We start from the raw sequence: 19,430 nt of genomic DNA, 5'->3' as shown, positions 1-19,430 counted from the left end.
TACTTTAAAAAATCCAATGAGAGAGGAGTAAACGTTTACACTGATGCAGATTGGGGAGGATCTTGTGTTGATGGACGGTCAACAACAGGTTATTACACTTTTGTGTGGGGTTGTGGTGGCTAGAAGTAGTGTTGAGGCTGAATTCTGAGCAATGTGTCAAGGAATATGTGAGGGGATATGGTTAGGAAGGATGCTAAAGGAACTAAAAATTCAGAATAACCAAAAGATGACTCTATTCTGTGATAATAAAGCATCAATTGAAATTGCTAAACCCTGTCCATCATGATCGTACCAAACATGTGGAGATTGATCGCCATTTCATTAAAGAAAAGTTAGAATCTGGAATTTTGGAGCTGTTGCATGTCCCGTCAGACTTTCAAGTTGCTGACATTCTCACCAAGGCCCTTCTAAAGAACAAATTCGAAAGTATGAAGAGCAAGCTGGATATGATTCATATCCATATCCAACTTGAGGGGGAGTGAAGATTTCTGAGTTTAATTTTCTTATTTGTTTCCTTATTTAGGCTGGAGGGGTATTATCGCTTTATTTGTTTTGTTATAGGGCTGAGTTGGCCCTAGTTTTTTAGTATAAATATTTATTTCCTGTTCTTTTAGTATCAGATCAATATTATGAATAAAATAATGGAGCGTTTTCTCTCGATCTCTCTGGTGTCCTACTAAATCATCAGTAGGGTCGCAGGAATTAATATAACCATAACCATTGGAATCGGGCTTGTGAAGGAGAAGCAATAGCAGCCCTTTCCGAAACTTAAAGATCCTATGTCCACATATCTTAAGTATTTTTATAAGGTTGGTGGGTGTCGGCATACTACACTCACCACACTTTTCTACTGTCACGTTAGTTTTTACCACACCTCACAAAACTGATGGGTGTCATACCATACCTTACCATACTTTTGTTTTTTTTTTTTTATTGAATAAAATGTAATAAATTAAAAATAATAAAAGGACAATACTTCCTTAATTAAACGAAATACATACTAGAGAAAGTTGTGTTGTTTGGTGATTTTAAAATGAGAAGTTAAGTTTTATTTATAGGAAAATGTAAAAAAAGAAAAAAAGAAAATAGCAAACCGCTACTTTCAAACGGTCAAAAGGGGGTAAGGGTGCGGTAAAAGCATACCACGATAAACCCTTACCGCATTTTCTTTTTGGTCCTCGGTGCGGTGTTTCTGCATACCGCATCTTACCGCGGTATGCGGTATGGTAGACACTGTGTGGTCTAATGAATAAACAATATGAGTGGTTCATGAGGGGCTCTTTGCCTCTTTGGTGGTTTGATTACTTACACGTCAAAACCATGTAAACATCTGCCTATAGCAAAAAGCAAAATATATCAATGGAAAACAATAGATTTTAGGATTAAAGAAAAAGTTATTTTATTTATAGTCAGTATGCTTTTCATAATTACATTAGACCTTTGATAATGATTTACACTTTTAAATCTATGATACATATGACATACCATTCATTGCAATAATCTGTACAATATCCTTTGACAATATTAACAAATCAAAAGAAGACAAAGAATTTGGTGGGAGTACCACATTCATATCATTCCTACGTTTCTTGATTAAGCTTTGAACCACTGAAACCTGCATCGTGATATGCCCATGAAAAGTCAAGCCCTATTTCTTTTTCACTTAATGAACTTAACATGGACATAACTTTATTTATCAAGTTATTATTAAGTCATATAAGAGAGAATAAACACCTTGGTTGGATTTTGGAAAGAATTCTCATCCATAACATTAGTGGAGGATAACACGGCTTTTGATGACTTTGAATAGTCTACTAAGCCAGGATCTAACCCTTTAATTGCTATCTTCATATTCACTTGGTTACTCCCATAGTTTAAAACCTAAAAAAGAAATTACTCAAAATCGACCCGTTTTAGGTTAAGGTAAAAAGGGTTAAATTTTACCTTTACTCTTATATAGTTGTTCTTATCCACTGGGTTCTGATACAAAATAGTGGATGCCAGAAGTGAATCTGATGAATTGCTTTGGAGGTCTGAATGAAGAAGAGTTGCACCATTTGACACTGAGAAAAACCGTTGCATCCAGTAACTTGGTGTTCCATAAGCCCGATAAGAATCAAACACTATTGCATCTGGCACAAACCTTAAAAGAGAGAATAATAACATACTGTTATTACAAGTTCTCATTATATAAAATAGTTGATAATTTTTAGTCACAAATAGAATTTTTGAAAAGAGAAAACGTATATACCCCTTGTTATTGGCATTCAGAAACAAAGGTGCATTGCTTGCCATATCAACAATATCACTGCAACAAGAATCATGTTAGAATACTGGGATTCTAGAAAGAGAAGGGTGTTGTTTCTTTTTCACTTAATGAACTTCATGAGGGACATGACTTAATTTGTTAAGCTGTATATGTGTGTTTCTTTTTCATTTAAGATAGAAAGAACAATTTAGTAGAGAAAGTCAGGGAAATGTGTATTTCCCCATTAAAGTTGTAACTTTTTAGAAATTTGCAATCATTTTCATGAGTTTATCTACCAAGTCAAAAGGAACACCCATTTATACTATAGCTTAATGGGTTAAGAACTTAATGTGGACAGCTATACATGTCTGCTTCTTGTTTTTACTTAATCTGGACAAAATGAAATCTGTCTTAATGTATTAAGACACTAACTTTTTACCTATGTTCCCTTTTTTCCACCTAACTCATCTCACATTAAAACTGATGAACATTATGAAATTTTTTTTTGGGAAAATAAAGGTAAAATGGTCATTTAGTCTTGTTTAGACGGTTTATTCAGTCTAGAAAAGAAATAAACCTTATGTATACAACACTTTATCCATAGGGACACCCTTACCTATTCAACCACTTTATCCATAAAGGACTTAATGGGGAAAAATAGTCATTCTTTAAAAGTTTTGCCTCCATTAAGTGCATTAAATAGAAAAGAAATAGCACTTCAGTTTAGTTTACCTTGAATAAATGAAAAAAATCTGGCTAAAGTTGTTACAACCAGATTCTCCTATTTTCAGTTATTTATTTAGAGTCTCATATATGTTTATGTAATTAACATTTTAGAAAAAAAAAAAAAGACAAACCTATTCTTCTCTATGCCAATGAGAAATCCAGCTTCTGCAAGTGCTGCTAAAAGATTTCCTGAACCACCATCATTTACCACAGCATACTCACTTACAAATGCCTGAAATCATTCACTCTCACAATTCACACATACTTTTCACATAATAAAATATATATATTTTCTAATCATTTTGAACTCAAATTTACAAACCTTTGGACCAATTCGTGATGTAAGATCAAACTTATGAGCCATAGAAAGCATCGTTCTCGCATTTACATAGACCTAACAAGAATTTAAAAAAAAAATCATTTTAGCAAAAAACACCCCTTTGTGGATCAAATTACTATCTCTAATTCTCTATCAATGTTGAAGAAAGAATCTTACATGATAATCATACAGATCTGCAGGGTGGTCTAATTGTGTGCTTGATCCATCACAATTAGATATCACTTTGATGTCTGGATAAGCTTTCTTTATAGCATCATAGAACTTGAGGTAATTTGCTATGCAAAATGAGAAATAAGATAGAATTTGCCTTGATAATAAACAAGTTTTTTAAATACATACATCAACTAAAACTAAAAAAAGTAGATAGAAATGCATACCACGATAATGTGGCATTTGACAATCTTGATTTCCAATTGCAACATGTTTCAAATTAAATGGTTCTATGTGTCCCATATTAGCTCGAATAGATCCCCATGTTGAATTCGAATCACCTCTAGCAAACTCAATTCCATCAAGAGCATCCTGAATTAAAAAAAAAAACAAAAACCTCTTAATGAAACTGAAACTATAATCTTATATTAAGAGGGGATTAAAATTAAAGTTTGTGACATTGAAAGTAAAAAATACCTGTACAAAAGGTGTAATGTTGGAGGCATCGATTGCCTCTTGGTGGCTGAATCCTTTCAGTTAAAGAAAAAAGAGGATTAATTAACAAGTGTGTTTAAAGAGTAGAGTTAAAGAAAACAGAATGCTATAGTACCACTGTTCAATACCCATATTGGTGATGCACCCAAGTCTTCTGCCAGCTGTAAAACAGAGTATTTTTGATTTTTGAATAAATGAGAATTAGGGTTTGAAAGCTGAATTAACAAGATGATTAAAGTGACCTGGAGAAATTCAAAGTAGCCAAGTCCATCATCATTCCAGTAAGACCATATGTCATTAAAATGTCCAGATCTTTCTTCCCAAGGTCCAACAGTATCCTTCCACCAATATGCATTTCTTAAAAAGTTTCCTTCAACATAGCTTCCACCTAAGGTACAACACATGCTATTAAATTAATTATGAGCTATTAAAATATCATAACCTTACAAAATATATTATGAATGAATCAAAATATCACGAGTATAATCACATCAAATAATCAAAATAACCATATTTACCCGGAAACCTGATAAACCCTGGCTTCAAATCTGCAACCATCTTAAAAAGATCATTTCTGTAACCATGCCCCTGCTCCAAAAAAAAAAATTTATTTTAGTTGTCTGTAGCACATTTACAAAATGTATAATTTATATGATGAATCCTTTCTATATGCTTCTTGTAGAAAATGTAACTACATTTACATATGAGGTTGACATTATGAAGAATCATAATTAGATATAGGGAATAACTATTGACAAAATATAATAGTAAAAATACAAATCTAGAAAAAAGGCAAGCGGCATGTATTCTTTCATTTAAACTGAATTACATATCGAGTACAAAACATACCTTGTATGTATCCATGGGCATAAGAGAAACTTGATCAAACCATATGACTCCTTTTCTGTTGGTTGTCAACTGTAGTCTTGAATTATGATTTGTCACTTTTGCTTCTAACGCAACTTCCATCTTTTTCCAATTTGAAACATCATTGGCTCTTAAAGAACAATAATAAAAAAAAATCTTTAATACCCCTTTTTCATAATTTCTACAAAATTGCTCCGTTATAATTCAATAAATACTCACATGATATTTACAGTAGCCAGTGTTTGCACTCCAGTTGAGTCAGTCAATGACACGGTTACATTTATTGGATTTAATGAACGAATATATACAACAAACTTGTACGTCTTCCCTTTTTCAATATTCTGCAAATAATGATAAAAAAAAAAAATAATAATACCAATGCTATTGAAAATGTTGTAATTCAATGCTATAATAAACAAAAGAATGAAAGTATGTTGCTCTTTCTTGCATTGGTTGTAATTCTTACCATCCCCCAGTATCCAGGATTATATACACCAACCCCTCCAGCTGGACAAGAACTGGTGTCACAAACCACCTCCATCCTCAATGCAACAGGATTTCTGTTGAAACATGAAGAAAGGTCTGTTGATACTTTCACCAATGAATAATTCCCAATGGTTGACCATGGGTCAATAATTGAAGGAGAATGTCTTCCACCCGATTCAAAACCTAACAACACATAAGTTGAAAACTATATTTTAATGGTTGTTTGTTATTGTTTACTAAATATTATTATTAAGGTATTTTTGACAAGTTACCTCTGTTGCTTACTAACTCTCCCCACAGCCCACCCACACCAGCATGGTTGATCTCCTACAAAAATACAAAATCATTAGTAATTTAATTACTCATACTTTCAAATTCAAACACATGATGAAAATATAACTATTATGTATTGTATATGTAATTAACAAAATGCAAGCAAACTTGTTACTTGTACCTCAAAGGAAACACCAAAAAGACTTTGTGGTATTTTCCTTGTGGATCCTTCATCTTGTGAAGCATTTACAAGAAGTAATGCGTTTGTACTTGTTTTATCTCCTTTTGTATTTGTATCCCCCAAAGTTGATGAGCAGTAAATCAAAGTAGAAAGCCCGATAAGAAGAAGCCCAACTATTATTAGATTTACAGTTTCAGCCTCATTTCTTGAACTTGAACCCATTTCTTCTCCAAAAAACCACTCTTAAATAAATTAACTTGCTTTCTGTATCATTCCATTAACAAAACAGTTGTATAAAACACTTCACCATTTTTTGTATAAATTGCTTAACATAATCCCTATAAATAAGTTATTTACTAACAACAATTACGTGAGGATCTAAAAGCAATAGGCATAGCAAAGGGTTAATATCAAGGAATGACAACAAAATATGTCATAGACTCATAGTTTTACTATCCGCACTAAACTTCTTCTGATTCTACAATTCTAACCCTTAATTTATCTAATTTCGTTTCAGTTTAGTCATTTTTCCCGCTTTTTACCTATTTAACCGGTCGACTGTGTGCTGAAGGACAAGGACTGGGCTTGGGTTTTGTTTTACATCGGTCCGGCAGCCACCGCCTACCTGAGCATTTCCTCTTCCCTCCACCGGCGACCTTCTCCTTTTCCCTCTTCCGCTACAATGAATTCCTCCACTTTCCCCTCTCTCCATCAATGACTTCTCTCCTCTCTGCAACTCACCATTCATCCACCCAAACTCCCTCTCAACCCCACCTCTTTCTGGTTTGGTTTCTAAGAGAGAGAACCAGAACCACACAACCCACCTACCCTTCCCCCGGCGATGAAATCCACCGTCGTTCCTTATCTGTTTTCTACATCAATTTCAGTTGATGGTTTTCCGAAGGGTCAATGTGGGAGTCTAACAGATTGTCTTTATCGCAGGATTTTGAAGGGGGCGGGGTCAACAGGTTCTCTTCAGGGTCTATTTTGGTTTTATCGCAAGGTTAACAGGGTTTTCAGCAGTGTCTTCGTCGCAGGGTTGCTGCATGGTCGATTTTGGTTGAGAGCTGATCGTTGATTTTGAAATTTTGATTGCGGTTTTTTTTTTTTAACTAATTTATCTTTACTTATCTAAAATATTGTTTTGTAAAACCTTATTTTTTTTTAAAGTTTGTTTAATTAGTTGTTTTTTTTTAACTACACGTCATATTTTAAATAATTAAATATATTATAATATATTGTTTGAAAAATTAATACGTCATAATTTAAAATAAAACTTAAAACTATTATATAATCATTATAAATTTATATTTCACAAATGAAAATTATTAAAAATTTAATAGAAATAATTAATGAGTAAATAAATACAAAAAATATAAAAAACTAAAATATAATTAAAAAGATATAATAAGATATGATTATAAGATAAGAGGTTAAATTTATAAAAAATTGACTACTCAAACTAAAATATAATTAAAATCAATATATATCTAATATGTATTTAATGATCAATAAAAATAAAGACAAAATAAATATATGCTCAATATAAAAGCTAATATTAATAAACTATAAAAATGTGTCCCTTAAAATGCTCTTATACACGTTTTTCTATAGCTTTTGGAAATAAAAAACTTATATTGTTTTCAATTCAAAGTTTTTTGAACGAACTTGTTATCTAAATAAGAGTTATTATTATTATTATTATTATGTGGGACATCTAGTTTTTTAACCACTTAACTAGACAATATCTACAAATGATTTATAAAAAACAAAATGAAAATTTTGTTTTATTATGAAAGATACAATAAACTTTCTTTTTTGAGTTTTTTAATAAAAAAAACAACTAAAAAGCTTTTTTATTATGGATGTTATTAAATAATTTAATGGATTTGTCTATAACATTTACAATACAATTATAAATTAATGTGTATAATAAAAAGCAATCTATGAATAATATATTCTTTTTTTTGTATTTTCCAAAAAAGTTTTGATTTTTAGAAGTTTACCATAATAATTTTGAATATTGACAGGTTCGGTCCCTATGTGAAAAATAAATTATAAAACTATTTTTTGTCTATTTTTATACATTAAGGTTTTAGATTTGACCACATTACTTCAGTATGTTGACATATGTTGACAGGTTTAACAATTGTGTAGAAAATAAATTATAAAAGCATTCCTTGTAATTATAAAAAGTAACCTATATACAAATAGTATAGTTTTTCCTTTTTGAGTTTTACCACAAAAGTTTTGGCGTTTAGACTTTTGACACAATAATTTCATATGTTGGCAAGTTTGGTCCATATATAGAAAACAAATTACAAAAGTTATCCCCGTATTTACAGAACAAATCCTTGTCCATTTTTTTACGTTTGAGTTTAGACTTTGGCCACAATACTTTCGTTGTTGACATGTTTGATCTCTGTGTAGAAAATAAATTACAAAATTGTCTCTGTGATTAACAGGAAAGCTTTTTGTGCATTTTTTTTATAGAAATGATTCATGTGTTTAAATAATATATTCTTTGAGTTTGAGACTTTGGCCACAATACTTTTGTATGTTGACAAATTTGGTCATTGTGTAGAAATAAATTATAAAACTGTCCCTATAATTTACATAAAAGGTCCTTGTGCATAATTTTTTTTACAAAAAATGGTCTACGTGTTTAAAAAATAATATAAAATTTATATATTACATCCCCACAAAGCGGACATAAATAGACTACCAGCCTTCATCTCTCGCGAAGCGGAGATGGAACAATTTTTAGTTATAAAGAAAAAACAACTGAAAATATTTAGAAATGGTTGGAAGAATCCTTTTAAAAAACAATTATAATGTTGATTCTCAAGATACATTAATAATTTGTATTGCTAAATTTGATGCACACTTGTCTGATGATGTGCAAGATGTTTCTAAACTCATGGTTTGTTGTAATAAAATACTAGTTGTAAGACCCATGTATTACATGAGTTTATTAAAAAAATAAACAAACATGAAGATCTAACAATTTAAAAAATTTAAATTTATAAGAAAAAAATTAAAAGATTTAGTTATTAAAATTAAAATGCTTATTTATCTTTAAAATTTAAATTAATAATTTAAATAAATAACAACTAAAATAATTAGATTCATTTTAGACATTAAAGAAAGTTACATTAATGATTTGAATATACATTTATAACATTTAAGTATTATATGAATTTAATAAAATGAAAAAAACCATAAAATAACACATGAATATAATTTAATCTAAATTTATCACAAAATAACATGTGACATAATGAATAAGAGGATAATGAATGACAAAATTATTTTCATTTATTAGGAAGGATGTGTAAAAAGTTAATGAATATAAGGGTTGTTTTGTTTTAAAAAACTATAAAAGTTAGATAAAGAGGAATACACGTAGTGTATATTTTCGGCAATAAGCTTCTAAGAAAAACAATTAGAATTAAAGATAAATATTGTTAAGAAGTATGGATTTAAAACTTTTATTTTAATACAAAAAAACTCATAGCTTTTAAGAACTTTATGAGTTAATAGTTTTTATTTTTATGTCATTTAAAGCTACTTTGTCGAACAATTTCATACAAATAAAAATTATAGTTTTCAACTTTCAGCTAGTTTGGTAAACATACCCATATAATAATTTTTTGGAGTGTTAAATATTGTGTAATCTGTTTAAGACGATTTAATGTTGCCAATTTTATCAATTTGGTGTATAAGACAATGTTAATGATTGAAGTGTAAGATAGATGTATAGTCCAGTATTGCTTCTAAAAAAATTATATTCTTTTTGGTGTTAGATATAATGCAATGAGTTTGATAGGATTTAATGGAAAAAGTTTTTTCAATTTGGTGTAAAAGATAATGTTAATGATTGAAGTGTAAGAGATATTTAAGAGTCTAAGACTATGTTTGACGTCCTAGCTAATAGTTGAAAAACTAGTTGATAGCTGAAAACTAGCTGCTAAAAATGACGTTTGGTAAACTAGCTAAAAATATAAAATGACATAAAAATACATTTAAAAGAATGTATTTCTATAATCAATTAAGGGAAAAAAAATTAAAAAACTCCTAAAAAGCTAGTATAAATAGTTTTTTAAAAAGCTAGCTTATAAGCTACTTTTTAGCTTGTCAAACAAGACGTCTTAAAAAAACATAAAAATAAACTAACTTATCAGCTAGCTGTGGCACACCAAACACAACTCAAGATTGTTTCACCAAAAGAGTTTGTATGAAGAGACGGATGAATCCAACATATATAGATACTTATCGGATCATATTGCCATGATACACTAACACTCCTATAGAGATGGAGACTCGATGATGATAGAGAGAGATGTGTCGGTTCATGAGGGTGTTAAACGTCGACTTTAATACCATAATATATATATATATATATATATATATATATATATATATATATATATATATATATATATATATATATATATATATATAGTCCTTGGTTTTGTTCTTTAAAAAAGCATTTAGAGAGAGGGCTCCAACATATATAGATTTGTAAGACCATGTCACACCAATGCAAGATATACCAACCAATAGTGGTTTTTGTATCCATCTTTATTTACGGTTCCAATCACATATTAATACCATTAAATCAACAAACCATATCTACTCTAATAAATGAAAGTTTTTTTTGCTACTATCTACTCTCATTCAATTTGTCAAATGTCATTTTGTGGTTATTTTGAATTAATTTTTTTCCACATGTAATTTTATGAGTTTTTCTATTTTAATAAATTCCACATAATACTTTAATATAATAATTACAATAAATGTAATAATAAATGAATATCAATTTCATTAATGGACTTACCTTCTTATTTCAAAATTCTCAAATTAAAGTTCATTAGTTTATTTTGTTTATTTATTTAAATTTAAAAGATAAAAAAAATCAATTTTAATAATTCATTACTTTTCTTATTTTTTTTTTATAAATCCAAAGTTCTTAAATATTTAGAGCTTTAATTTAATTTTTTTTAATTAACCCATCTTACATGTAGTGTTTAATATTTTCATAACAAGATAACATAAGGAATGAGGCCATATTTGGTGACAATATAATCACATTTTGACTATCGAGTGGAAGCCTTGTAGCTATTTTTTAGAATTAAAAATTTCAATGGAGGTGCGTAACTTTGGGGTTGAAGGAAGTAGATATTGGGCAAACAAATCATTCATCGATTACAGAATTGAAGAAGGTGAATAACAATTGTTAGTTCGTTTTGAAGAGTTAAAGGAAGTCCTTCAATCAGAACTAAAAGTCAACTCTCAATAAACAAACAGAAAGAGCAACGACATGAAAATATTCTCAAAACAAGCAATTGAGGATCCAAATTTGCACTTGGCTACTGATACTGTATACTCATCAGAAAAAGCAATATTTTATCTGTATGTATGTATGTTTAATTACATCGATCGTTGACAGAAAAGAGCATATCATTAATTATTTAGAGATGAAATTAAAGAGAAGAAAAGAAGATTCTTACAGAGTTACAGAGATGGCCTTTAAATGAAGAAGATGCAGATGAAGATCCTTTAAATGAAATGTGTCATGTGTGTTTTGAGGAAACGGAAGAAAGGCGTTTTGTGAACGGATTAATGATTTGATTGTTTGGTTTGAATTTTAGAGGCTTCAGAGATGCTATATTCTGTCTTTGCTTTAACGTAAGCAAAGCTTATCCATCTCCACAAAAATTAATTAGTTAATGGACCCCACCAACCCACCCCCATTTGCTGCCATAGGTCATATCTTCATTCACCAAATTTTGCATTTAATTACTGGAGTAAATTATTATTTTGGATATGGTTCGAATGAAAATCCTGTATAATTCGTTTCTTTTATTTTTCAAATGTTTTTAGTCCATAACCTGCATACCGTTAAAATCTGGGACATGACCTTATATTTTCTAAATTATAAAAATAATAAGATTAATCACTTTCAATGTCAAATTCAAACAACTCTTTGAACCCTTTTTTAATTTGTTACAGATGACAAAGCAAAACAATCCTTATGTTCTGTTTGTGTGAATCAATGTTAGTTATTTTGTATGAAAAATTGCTAATGTTATCATGGAATTTATTTATATACAGTTTTTGTATTTGTTAAACTTTTGATCTCGTTTATTTTGATATTTGTTATCTATATAATGTTTCGTTTGTTAATTAATTAGGTATTAGATGTATGGTTACATACTTTTAATATTTTAATATTGCCCAGTGAGAAGATATATACAAAAGTTTATATTTTATAAAGAAATATGTATAATATTTTCTAATTAATATTTTTAAATATCACTTGATGAATTCGTCTAACCAATGCCTTTAAAAATTACCAGTTTTAATCAGTAAAATTATGGGCTGAACTAAAAAAAAAATGATGAATCTGTATCGGGTTATGTCCAAGCGTGGAAGCAATCTTTTCCTTCAGTTCAATCCATAAAAAGGAAAGATTAAAGTTTCTAAAAAGTGAAATTGTGTACACGAATTAAATTGACTTGGAAGATTAAACAATCAATCAATCTTTTACTTCACGTTTTATAACTTTTTCTCATCTGATTAGGATAAAGGATAAACCACTAGGTCGCTATCAAACATATTGATCGGGAATTCAATATTCATTTGATGCCAAATAAAGGGAAACTTTAATTGATCCTTGAGTTTTTCACCATTCTTTCCATGTTTGGAAATAATTCAATTCAATTCAATTCCATTATTTGTTAAAATATCAAAATACCCCATCATATATATATATATATATATATATATAAAATAAAATCCTTTGACACAGATTCCATTCCTTGTGATAATATTCTACAAATCAAATGCCCATGGCCATGATTGCTGCAAAACTGGAGAGAAAGTGTACAAGTGAAGAAAATTGAAAATAGGTGGGCTGGGGCTGGGCTTAAGCTAAGCAAGGAGATGGGAACGAATCAGGAGGGGGTAGGTGACACAACTTCCAGTGCTCCATACCTGCATTGCATAATTACAAACATTATTTATTAATTATTTATTTATGATTATTTTAATAATAGTTGAGTATGAGTGGCTAAATTGATAAAATGGGTGCTAGAAATACAATACTTACAACTGATAACAGGGGCCCCTGTTTGTACTTGTCATGGAATGAAAATGTTAGAGGCTTCGGGTCCTCTCCAGGCCCTCTGATGAACCCACTGCATCAATCAATTCAAAAAAAAAAAAAAAATGAAAACAAGCACTACTTTCAACTTTCAATGATGAGGATGAGGCTTTTGCACAGACAAAAACCCTGTCCCACCTTTTTAGGTACAGTTTGTTGTTATGTAGAAATATACTACTACAGTATATGTTATATTGACAGGATATGATAAGTCTTTTATTAATTATTATTATGCATTATAAAAAGAATGAAAATTAGTGACATACATTAATGAGGGGGTTATGATTGTAGCCCTTTTAACATCATATATGGCGATGAGACCCTTGTACACCTCGTTTCCATCTTTATATGACACAGCCAAACGCTCCCCTGTAGCATCCCATGCTATCTTCTCAATACCTCCACTGTCATATCAACCATATCTTATGTTACAACTTACAAAAGATAAGGATTTATTCTTTACTTTGCCTCTGCTAAATTTTATTAGTCATCAAAAATGTATATTATGTACAAAGAAAAACATAAATAACACCAAATATAAACAGGACAGATAATCATGCTTCTATTCCTATACCTATACCTATACAGCTATACCAAGGGCTTTCAACAACCATAACCTAACATAGAATAAATCAATCTATACAAATGATATTATCCTAAAACATATGCAACCTTCTACAAATTTTGCCATAACTTAAGAAGGTGTAAGTTGCATATGTTTTACTTTTACATTGACAGTAAATTAGATGAAGCTATCAGCATTAAAAGTTTATTGATCAAGGAAAGAAACAAAAAAAAAAAAAAGAAAAAGGCAACTTTTGTAATTACCTGTTGGTCAAAGATTTCAGCTCTGGCAAGTCAACAGGTAGCAGGTGTGCATCTGAGGAAAATGAAAATCATCATATGAGAAATGGCAAATATGGAATTTTGATAACAATAAAGGATGGTGATATATAAAGCCCAACTCCAAAGAAGAAAACATAAATCTAACATTAATATCAAAAGGTATTTGGCATCCGACAGAAACTCTAGCAACTTCAGATCAAACACAAGCACAGATAGAAATGCCACTTTCAGTAAAATCAGTGTAAGTAAAGACTAAAGAGTAAAGAGTAAAGAGAAGATAACAACACATACCAAGTGATGGAGGCTTTGTGGCAAAGTGAACAGAACCTAATGTTAAAGATTCAGAGAAAGCAATAAGAATCATACGCCCATTAGGATCCCATGCTGCTCCCTACATATATAGCAAAACATCTAAAATAAATCAGAGATCAAGGAGATAAATCACTTAGCTGCAGGCTACAGTGGAAAAACATGCTTTAGAATATTTAAAAGTCAAGAAAAACATACTTACTACAACAATTTTACATGACATGACATATCTACATGCACCAGAGCAATATTGTATAATGTATATGCAACAAAAACTAAGGGAAATAAATAGTAACCGTGACAAAGCCACTTGTTGAAGACCACAGTTCTGATGTCCATGTGTTTGTCTCCCACAGATAGAATGTTCCATCACTACATAATAACATGATAATTGCTTTAGTGCCAAAGTTTTTTTAATATGTGTCTTGAACGAATATATCAACTGAATAGATCCGAGTCCAATGATAAATGACATTACAATTTTGCAGCAAAGAAGTAATCTCTAGTAGGAGACCACTTTAGCAGTGATATTCTCCCTAATCCTCGCCGAATGGGTGTGCCCACCCCTGTACAAATACCCACAACAAGAATTTGTTTATATCAAGCTCAGTATGTGGAGAAAGATCATCTTTTTAACATAGTGCCTTTGTAAGTTCTAAACCTCATCAAAAGGCAAGAGTGTGGGAACTAGAACATTCAATCAAGAATAGTAACAGGGGAATTTTAATCCATTAGATTATTTACATATGAAAAGAGAACTACGCCTTTTAACTTCCTTTTAAAAAAACCAACAAGAGCATAGTCATAATTAACTTTTCTGGGGTATATTGAAAAACTCAACATGCATAAGAATATACCTTGAGCAAAATCCCATATTGTGAAAGATGAGCTCTCATATGAAGCAGATGCTACATATGTGAAGATCGTACGTTAAGGGAAGCATTATATTATAACTGGATATTAAATTTGGTCATGCAAAAAGACTCTAAAAATCAAAATTTCAAAATGGATCAAAGTAGCATCGAATAAGAAAACCAGCATGCAAGCAAATCAAAGGCTAATTAGGATATCTTCCATCAGGACTCCATGAGAGTGCACTTATTTGTTCATCGCCATGGCCTCGAAGAAAATCTACTAGAGTCCATCTAACTCCAGAACCTCTAGAGCGGCTTCCAGAATTAACCCCAGGTCTAACACATGCGGTATTTCCAGGATACGAAGCAGACCAAATGCAAATTCCACCCCTGTTTGTAATTGTACATTAATAAAAACTCAAGAGCTTCCACATACATAGTAAATGCCAAGAGTGCAAGGGTATGGATGTCAAATATACTAACTTGCAGCCTACTGAAAGTGTCTTCCCAGCATTTGGCCTCCATTCCAAGAGTTTAGCTTCCCTTTGAAGATCATTCATCAGAATGCAGGGGTCCTTCCCTTCTCCTAATAGAAGAAAAGGAGAACAACCAAGTAATCAGATCTCAAGATACTGAAAAAATCTGGAGAGTATACCAAAACAACTGTTTTGCATGCTCATTTCTATAAGTTTCTCACCTGAGTCTCCATAATCACGAATAGTTACTTGATTCCGTGCAGAAATAAATGCCAGAATATCCTTTTTTTGGTGCCAACTAACACATTTGAGATCAACATGTGCCAATAATTTCACCTACGAAATTTTAATTAACAAGAACAAAATTAGGCCACATGTTCATGCTTACAAATGGAAAAAAAAAACTGAAAGTAGAATTTATAAATCATGATCCCCTTGCAGTAAACCAAGGATGAGCTTCTTCAATCTGCCAAGTATGCTCTTTTGTGTTAATAACCCATTTCTGGGTCTCATTTATGTGCATTGTTAGGGGTTATATCTTTTCTTTTGGTTCATTCAGCTATATTTATATTAGGTTCAGGTAGAAGTAATTAAAGAAAGACTTGCTATAATGCTATCAAAATAACAAATGCACAAGGATGGGTATTGTGTTTACAAAAAATCCAGATGTTTGATTATGTAGCAAGTATTTGTAACATGTCTAGGAAGCAAGGAATTAACAGGAAAAAGTGTTGGTATAAGAAAATGGTAGTGGATATTTACTGCAGAGTTTCAAAATGAAACCACAAAGTTGATTCGGTAGAACTACCTAGTTTGTGATCAATGTAATAGTAAAACAATTTCACATCATCCATACCACAGAGATACAAATCCAAAGATGTAAAAGTGTGAACTACTACTAGAGAAGAGTGCAAACCTATCAACATTGCAGAGACAAAATTGTTATTTGTGTGTGAAGTGGCGTTATATCTTTGTTTCAACTACTATGTAATATCTAAATTTTCACAGTTGTCATCTTTCCATGAGTAAGATGTTTACATTTTCATTTCAGAACTTCTGGAACTCCATTTTCACAACTTTGGAATGGAATTTAAGAATTATCAGTTCACAATTCATGATGAGCAGCAGTTAAAGCAAATATCAATCCATAGCTGATACACAAAATTCAAATTTACGATATTTACAGAATTCCAATTCCATTTCGAGAACTTGGAAATCACACTTCAAAACACCAACTTAGTGGAATTGAATGCACTAATTTGATTCATATGAACCCTAATTTAGGCACAAAATATACTACTCTATACGATAGTCTACGAGATACTTACATCATCAGGACCCAGAAGGCTTTTAAGAGGACCATAAGAGACTGCTTGAAGTAAACGCGATAAACGATTCACTGGAAGTTCTACGCCTCTATCTGGATGTGGCGACGCTGGATAATCTAACTGATACGGAATTGGACTGAATACGACTCCCTAAATGTTACAGAATATCAATCTCCCAATCGCTGATGGTAATCAATAAATAAAAGGGATGAAAAGCTTACAAGAACTTTTCCATAAGTTTCCTTCGCTTGATCCTCCGAAAGATTTTCAGCGGTAACTGATGATTAAACAAAACAGAAGTTGAAATTTGTTAATAACAATGGATTCCATATAAAATTAGCAAATGAATTCGAAATCCAGTGTAGATTATACGCATTATGGAGAGAATTTATACTTAGGTCTCTGTTGATTTCGCATACAGTAACGGAGCCTGGACGAGGAAACGATGGCATTCTTCAAGTTCCGCTGTCGCTGTGTTTTGGGAGAGTAGGGCTGGCTGATGTAGTAGCAAATTTCCCCCCTTTTCACCCGGGACTTCATTTCTTTTTGAGTAAATTACACTACGGTCCCTCATCTATTGTTTTGACCATCTCCAATCCATTTAAAATTTCAAAGTATATATATTGCGACATTAATATTGTAATTCTTTTATATAAGTTTACATTTTAACCCGTTGGTTCGCAAAATATTATAAAAGAATTGGAATCTGTTAGAAATTTTAATACAATTTTATATTTTATTTGGTTGGCTGAAAATGAAATTGAAATCCAATTTCATATTCTATTTGGTTTGCAAACATAACACATGTACCTCCATGCACTTTGTGTAAATCGTCTTCGATATGAGTTGATCCAAGTCTTGGTGAAATTCTTTATGTTTACTGATTAACCAACGACCAACCTCTCTATAAACCAACATAAAAAAAACTTCACAATCTTCTTTTATCGTTAGACTGATGTGGTATGTTTGTGTCATTTACAAGAGTGAGAGTGAAACTTTCGAGGGGGGGGGGTGACATAGGTGGGTTTGCTATAGCCCCTAGGAGTTTGTTGAAGAGGCTCGCATAATTATAAACCAAGATGCAGATTCTAAAATAATTGTCAACCCAGCAACTAACACCATTTTGACTTGAAAGCTAACTAGTACTTTAATATTTTACTAAATAACCCTTAATGTGATTTATGCCTCTCTAAGTCCTCTTTGGTTAACAAGAATCAAAACTCAACTTTCACGAATTGACAACTATAATCATTTATCATAATTTTCTCAAGACTGTTAGTTTATTTATATAATCATATTTATCATATATTTTATTTGTTTATTTTTATTTTATTTTCCCAAAAGTTTTTTTTTCACTAAAAATTACAAAAACTTTTAGGCCTATTATACCTATGTTATATTTCTTTCTTATTTACCATTTTGGAGTTTTGAGATTTACCTTGGGATGAGCGTGGGACGGAACTGGTATCGGCCCGTACCGTTTCCGATTTCCTGAAACCCGAATTTGATCGAAAGTCAATTGTAACTTTCCGTTTAAATTAAATAAATAAGTAAATAAATAATTAACCCGGAAACCCAAGAGGTAATTATTATTATTATTTTATATGAATAGTAGCCCTAAATGCGGAATAATTTAGCAAGGCGTTGGTTTTGGGGGTTAAAAAGTTATAATTGAGAGTTTGGGGGTTAAAATGTAATTTCCGGATTAATTTGTAAAGAATTTTGAATGTTGAGGGATATTTAGTAAATTATGGGTTTCATTTGAAAGGATTTTTGAAGACAGGGGCTACTTGGTAATTATTGGGACTTATTATGGAAGGAATTATGGAAACAGGGGCTAAAGGGTAAGTTTTGGATTTAAATTGAAAAAAAATCTGTGAGGAGGGGCCGATCTTGGAAAAGTGTACCAAAGTTTGTATGAGGACACGGGATATACCTGGTGACCCCTTCCCCATCGTTTCCTGGACACAAACCCTAAACCTAAGAGAACATCTACAACCGCCACCACCTTGTGACTCCCCAACCGCTACCTCCCTTCTTATCGTTTTTCCGATCCGACCAGGTCGCCGCCTGCTGCCGGTGACACCGTGAGCGACAAGGAGGACCACCGAGACCGGAGTTTGAGCTGTAAACGGCGAAGTGTGGGATGCGAACGACCAGAATAACGCCGGACGTTGTGACTATCAGTGTTGCTGTTCCAGCTCGTCGTTCTTCTCCGGTTGCAGCTAACGGATGTTTGTCGCTGCTGTCCAGGAGACTGTTTCATCGCTTTTTCCTCCGACTGCTATGAGCCACCGCGAGGGTGGCTGTGATTGGGTGCGTTTCCTATGCTCATCTCGTGTTCGTGAAGTGTGTGCGTGGGTGTGTTGTTGACCGCAATGCTAGGCGGACCACCATGGCAGCCAACCATTGTGGTTGCCGCTAAGATGCTTCTTCTGCCGCCGCCAGCCACCGCGAGAGGTGGCTGTGTGTGCGTCATATAGTTGTGTGTGCGATTTACTGTGTTTGAGTGTGGGATTGATGGAGTTATGCGGAATGTTCATTTTTTTGGCCGGGAATCCACCGCCACCACCATGAGGAGGTGGTTACACCGCTTCACCACCACCAGCCGTCGTATGGTGGTGGCTGTGCGTGTATATTATGGTATTGTGAGTGTGTTTAGTAGAATGGGACTTGTTTAAAC

The 19,430-nt window shown here is 31.9% G+C and overlaps 2 protein-coding genes across 3 annotated transcripts; both read right to left on the bottom strand.

Moving 5' to 3' along the window:
• Positions 1 to 1,374: 1,374 nt before the first annotated feature.
• LOC145136788 (alpha-L-arabinofuranosidase 1-like) lies at positions 1,375 to 11,434 on the bottom strand. 2 transcript variants are annotated; one of them, XM_079070903.1, is made up of 18 exons: positions 11,280 to 11,434; positions 5,767 to 6,030; positions 5,585 to 5,639; positions 5,293 to 5,495; positions 5,046 to 5,167; positions 4,809 to 4,956; positions 4,478 to 4,547; positions 4,202 to 4,347; positions 4,075 to 4,120; positions 3,942 to 3,994; positions 3,692 to 3,836; positions 3,471 to 3,589; positions 3,297 to 3,368; positions 3,106 to 3,206; positions 2,252 to 2,308; positions 1,945 to 2,143; positions 1,735 to 1,881; positions 1,375 to 1,615 (listed from the first exon to the last, which is right to left on the bottom strand). In XM_079070903.1, the coding sequence occupies exons 2-18, from the start codon at positions 5,986 to 5,988 to the stop codon at positions 1,466 to 1,468; spliced, it is 2,055 nt and encodes a 684-aa protein (XP_078927029.1). In that variant the 5' UTR covers positions 5,989 to 6,030; positions 11,280 to 11,434; the 3' UTR covers positions 1,375 to 1,465. The 2 variants fall into 2 exon arrangements, with proteins under 2 accessions (XP_078927029.1, XP_078927030.1); XM_079070904.1 differs by lacking the exon at positions 11,280 to 11,434 and adding an exon at positions 6,309 to 6,815.
• A 1,123-nt stretch (positions 11,435 to 12,557) lies between these two features.
• Positions 12,558 to 17,253, bottom strand: LOC145135702 (Transducin/WD40 repeat-like superfamily protein). Its single transcript, XM_079069951.1, has 14 exons — positions 17,142 to 17,253; positions 16,969 to 17,024; positions 16,748 to 16,897; positions 15,641 to 15,755; positions 15,427 to 15,529; positions 15,160 to 15,333; positions 14,947 to 15,005; positions 14,568 to 14,655; positions 14,386 to 14,461; positions 14,072 to 14,171; positions 13,763 to 13,814; positions 13,201 to 13,338; positions 12,881 to 12,968; positions 12,558 to 12,765 (listed from the first exon to the last, which is right to left on the bottom strand). Exons 1-14 carry the CDS (start codon positions 17,197 to 17,199, stop codon positions 12,703 to 12,705), a joined length of 1,320 nt encoding a protein of 439 aa, XP_078926077.1. The 5' UTR covers positions 17,200 to 17,253; the 3' UTR covers positions 12,558 to 12,702.
• Positions 17,254 to 19,430: the final 2,177 nt, after the last annotated feature.

The sequence above is a fragment of the Lactuca virosa genome, chromosome 9 (genome assembly GCF_052849685.1).
Source record: "Lactuca virosa cultivar CGN04683 chromosome 9, Lactuca_virosa_CGN04683_v6, whole genome shotgun sequence".
Taxonomy (NCBI): domain Eukaryota; kingdom Viridiplantae; phylum Streptophyta; class Magnoliopsida; order Asterales; family Asteraceae; genus Lactuca; species Lactuca virosa.
This window is presented reverse-complemented; position numbering and strand designations above follow the sequence as displayed.